This window comes from Phanerochaete carnosa (assembly GCF_000300595.1).
Source record: "Phanerochaete carnosa HHB-10118-sp unplaced genomic scaffold PHACAscaffold_1, whole genome shotgun sequence".
Lineage (NCBI taxonomy): Eukaryota > Fungi > Basidiomycota > Agaricomycetes > Polyporales > Phanerochaetaceae > Phanerochaete > Phanerochaete carnosa.
In genome coordinates this window covers 4,051,157-4,055,704 of record NW_006767628.1, presented here as the reverse complement: position 1 = coordinate 4,055,704, position 4,548 = coordinate 4,051,157, and the positions used below count along the sequence as shown (strand labels likewise).

The 4,548-nt window shown below is 54.6% G+C and overlaps 2 protein-coding genes across 2 annotated transcripts; one reads left to right on the top strand and one right to left on the bottom strand.

Moving 5' to 3' along the window:
• Positions 1–1,339: 1,339 nt before the first annotated feature.
• On the bottom strand, positions 1,340–2,553 carry PHACADRAFT_190538 (uncharacterized protein; the record flags this gene model as incomplete). The annotated part of the gene is made up of 3 exons (XM_007390735.1): positions 1,340–1,365; positions 1,416–2,273; positions 2,328–2,553. 3 exons carry the CDS (start codon positions 2,551–2,553, stop codon positions 1,340–1,342), a joined length of 1,110 nt encoding a protein of 369 aa, XP_007390797.1.
• Positions 2,554–3,155: 602 nt separating this feature from the next.
• PHACADRAFT_180501 (uncharacterized protein) lies at positions 3,156–3,981 on the top strand. The gene is made up of 2 exons (XM_007390734.1): positions 3,156–3,299; positions 3,358–3,981. Exons 1-2 carry the CDS (start codon positions 3,228–3,230, stop codon positions 3,946–3,948), a joined length of 663 nt encoding a protein of 220 aa, XP_007390796.1. The 5' UTR covers positions 3,156–3,227; the 3' UTR covers positions 3,949–3,981.
• The last annotated feature ends 567 nt before the right edge of the window (positions 3,982–4,548 follow it).

Here is a 4,548-nt window from a genome sequence, read left to right as displayed (position 1 = left end):
GCGCGATTTCAGCACGGAGAGGAACTGAACATGCTCAGAGACGGCTCTATTACAGGTGTGAGTCTGGTAACAATACTTCCCTGCCCACAACCGCCCATGCTGCGTGTCGTCCTCCAGGACCTGAGCACACTGGAACGTGAGACCTTTCTTCATGACGATTACTGGTGTGACCGACAGCGACTCCGCGTCAAAACCCACAGCATGGACAGCCGTTCCTCTCGGTCGGACTACGATGACGCACAAGTTGAAGGTGTGCTAGTACGCTACGAAATCTAAAACGAAGTCCACACGTCGGGTGAAACGGTGTAGCGTACGCCGGCCGTTGCTGCGCTCTGCATAGCTATAGCAGACTCGCGTGTGTTCGACGCAATTGGACAGTGCACGCCCAAATAGCCCTTAAGCTTCGCGATCCCGACGCCTATATTCAGCCCTACTCCACTCAGGCCGAGACAGAACACGGCCTGCGCTGGTTTTAGTCCGCAGCATGTCTTCATGGCGTGATACGTGGTGAGAGCTGCATCCGTCGTGGCAGCAGCGACACTTGGAAGAATGCGCTCTGGGCCCTCAGGAATTCAGACGGCGGCGCGGACGGCGCTGTACTCTGCCCATGAGCCATCCACGCCCAAACCGTAAGGCGGCAGGTTGGGACATAGATTATCCCGTCCGATAGAGCAACTGGTATAGTCCTGTTCAGCGCAGATGCTTGGTCCCAGCGCAGCGTGTGCCCCGGCTGTTAGGTGGGGGAGCGAGGGGGGAATAACGGAGCCTAGTGGTTCCGTGAGAATACTTAGAGAACTCGGTCATCAAAAAAATGAGTAAGAGCAAGAGCCTCTTTGCCTAGTCGAGCCCAAGCCTTGCCTTCTCCTGGGTAGGCCATGGATGCCCGGGCTGAATGCGAGATGCGGTGCACAAGGTGTGGAACCTGGTGAGGACAGCAGTAACTGTTGGCAGCGCGACTACCACTGGAAACATCTGTCCCCTGGCGCGCTGAGCGAGATCGGGACATAAGTCGCAAGGACTGACGCGTGTTCTGTCTGAGAATCATCACATCCCAGACCGCGGGAGGGGCACGTACTGCAAAGGTATGGAAACTCCTGCGAGCGTGGGATGCTTTTCAGAACGCCTATGCAATCTGTTTTATGATGTATAACAAGATTCGCCCTCCCGAAACGAATCCGTAGTCATTGTGAAATCGGAGCAACAGTTCAAGCAGTCACCAGTCACTGTTTAGCCCAGGGCGCTCAAGCTCAAGCTCAAGGCTTACCGACGCCGATTTTCAATTTCGCGGCAATTTCTGGGTTGTAGCGCAAAACAGGCATCGCGCGACATAACCAGTTTTTCAGAGCTTGTACGACGCAATACGCACTGTTCCAGATGTTAACAACAGCCAGACACCCCGTAAACGCGCTACTCACCTGCAATAGCATCCGGAACCAAAGCTACCCTCGCCTGCAACCTCCCTTCCCGCATGTCATCAAGCACCTGGATACATTGGCTCATCGGACGAGAGTCGACCTTCGGCTTCAGCAACCCGTCCGAGATGGCCTGCAGAATCTCTGCGAGCTCGTCCCGGGTGCCCCAGAAACTGGACTTGAGGGTGAGGTCCTTCCGCATGGCGGTTAAGGCCGTGTACGCGAGCGTGTCCGCAAGCAACCCGAGTACATGAATAGTGCCTCCAGGTCTGATGGCGGCGAAGCATGCGTCGAAGGTGGCCTGAATGCCGACGAAGTCGAAGGCGAAGTCAACGACAAGCCTTTCCTCCTCGATGAGACTCAGAAGCTGCTCGGGAGGCACAGCATAGTCCGCGCCGGCAGCTAGCGCATCATGGAGTGCCACAGAACGAGTATCGCAAGCGATAACGCATCGTGCGCCGAGGCACTTCTTGGCGATGTCGACGCCGTTGAGGCCGAGACCTCCTATACCCATGCAGAGTACAGTATGCTCGGCCTGCACGCGGCAGGAGGTCTTCATGGCGTGGTACGGCGTGAGCACCGCGTCGGTTGCAGCAGATATGATGGCGGGCGCGATGCCATCCAGCGTGCCAGGAACCGGAACGACGGAGGAAGCACGCAGCGCGATGTATTCTGCCCAGGAGCCATCGTGCCGAAGACCGTGTATGCCGTGCTCGATAGTGCAGAGGTTAGTGTAGCCGCGAGAACATGCGATGCACGTAGGCTTCTGACAGGGGTTTCCGCTCCAGATGGCAACGTAATCCCCAATCTTCAGCTGGGGAAAGGTGGAGGCCACCGACGGACCCAGCTCGGCGATGATGCCTGTGCGAACACTGAACGACGTACGTCAATAGGCATGGTAGAGACCTCACTTACCAGCACCCTCGTGGCCTAGCGTAAAGATAGTAGGTGGAACGAAATGGCTGAGAGCACCTCCAGGGATCAATATGCCAACATCGGAGTGACATACACCGGCGGCAAGCACTCTGACAAGTACTTGGCCCTCGGTGGGAATGGGAACGGGGATAATCTCTGGAACTGGATTGTGCTTGGAAGGGACGAAGCGGTAGGCTGTCATCGTCCTGGTTGTGACCGACGACATGGCGGTAGGCTGGTACGGATAAACGGGGGAGAGTCGGTCCAATGAGGGGGAGCTGCTTGAACGAGGTTCCAGCTCAAGCCACATAGCTGGTATATATACAAATGGATGTACGGTGCGTCGGCTTCGTCTGTGGGATCGCGCAAGCTGGACAATAAATGACCAAACCATGTCGGATCAAACCAGACATAGATTTCTACGGCGCATAGGGCGTGTGAGATAAAGCGAGAAGAATTCTCATCCAAAGGTCACTCTTTGAACTAGTTGCTTACCTTCTCCTTATAGTACTCGGACACCGAGATTCTTGGAATGGCTTAGGATGGTCTGACGACTCGGAGAGCGATAACACACTCCATATTGACAGTTGGCGGGGAAATGCCATGCGATACGCGACAATGTACTAGTTTGCTGTCTGTCATCCATGGGAAAATGTCAGATACTAAAAGATGGTGCGAAAATAGATATAGTAATGGGCCTCCTGAGAACGTGACATTTCGCTGCTCACCTGGACACGCAGTACGGCGTCGTCGGGCCGAATGTAGATGGTTCGGACAAGGCTTGTGCCCAGTCCTTTGTTCAGAAAGCCACAACGATGTTGGCCCACGACAAAGACAGGCCTATTGGTTATATGCGCCAGGTATTGGTGATCGAACATTACGCACTTCCTCCGTCACGCCATGGGTAGACCGACTCGAACCATCCCAGCATTTCCAACCTCGCCGACCTACAGCAGGTATACCTACACGCCAGTGAGTTAAAGAGTATGCCAATGCAGAATCCCGGTCGGTCTTACTGCGAGCTTTGCAGAACGAAGAAGTTAAGATTCAGCCACCGAAAGAGGAGCACTGCGTCCGCTGCCATGCAACCTTCACCGATGACGACGGCAGCAGGTGCCGTGTGCCACACGTCTACAAGCCAGAGAGCGAGGCGGATTGGTGCTCTCAGGGTATCAAGGGTTGCTTTTCGCTATGCTGCGGCTCTGCGAGCGTTAAGATCCAGGGCTTGAGTGCACCGGGCGAGCGGAAGACGGCCGTCATCGTCGAGAAGCTGGGTGACCCTTATTGCCACGACGGCTGGGAGCACACTATTGACACAAGGGACATAATATGCAACCGCTGGAGCTTCGAGGTGTGTAGGTACAGCAAGGAAGGCCGATGCGTAGCCAAGGTCGTCCAAGAGCCAGAAGGGACTGTAATCTTCAAGGACAAGTGGGACGTACTCCGCTGGGGAAAGAACACAGGATTCTCCACAGCCCCTCAATCCACACCTTCTCCGTTCTCCACGTTACCAATCCCGCCCATCGTATCCGCAGAGTCGGAGGTACCGCTGACCGTAGTCTCCATGCACTATCACTGCGATGGGTTGAGCACAGCCGTCAGCCCCTGGAGTATGCAGTAGCTGGTTTTGTCATATTCTGCTCTCTGAAATGAAAAATATTCGTTCACATAACGAGGATGTGGCGACATGAAATGTAGCAAAGTGGTGAGTACTGAGTGCAGAGTCTGCAGATGTGGCCGGGGGTTGTATTCGGGCGTCTATCAACAACTTTGTGGCGTCGACACTTTCAGAATCTCCTAGCTGATGAGTCTGCGGCTAACACACCAGTACTGGTTCAACTGATTCTGCCCTCACAAGTAATGACAGCCATTTGCGCCAATAGTGGTAGAATGGACCGGACATGAACCATTGATATTACTGTTGAGCTCCGTAAAGCTGGCTACTACAGCCACCCTAAGCTACGGGTCTGGGGTACTGTTATATGCTAACTACGTGATCTTTGTTCCAGTAACTCTACGACGTCTACGCGCGATGCCCTAATTCTTCTATGTAAAACCAAGTTAAGTTTAATCAAAGCTCGTCCTGGTATCTCTCCCACGCCACCCGATGGGGACAACCCTCTGGATGGTTTCTCGACTTTCCAGGGCCGACGAGGCAAAGCACAGGGGCCGGGGCGGGATCACGTCGAAGTCATCAAACGACTTCACCTGCTCCAACTCG

What these genes read in the sequence shown, in the direction of transcription:
- PHACADRAFT_180501 (XM_007390734.1), top strand. Translation starts at nt 3,228, where the DNA reads ATGGGTAGACCGACTCGAACCATCCCAGCATTTCCAACCTCGCCGACC. An exon ending in GCAGGTATACCTACACGCCA is followed by an intron (nt 3,300 to 3,357) that starts GTGAGTTAAAGA and finishes CGAGCTTTGCAG; the next exon opens with AACGAAGAAGTTAAGATTCA.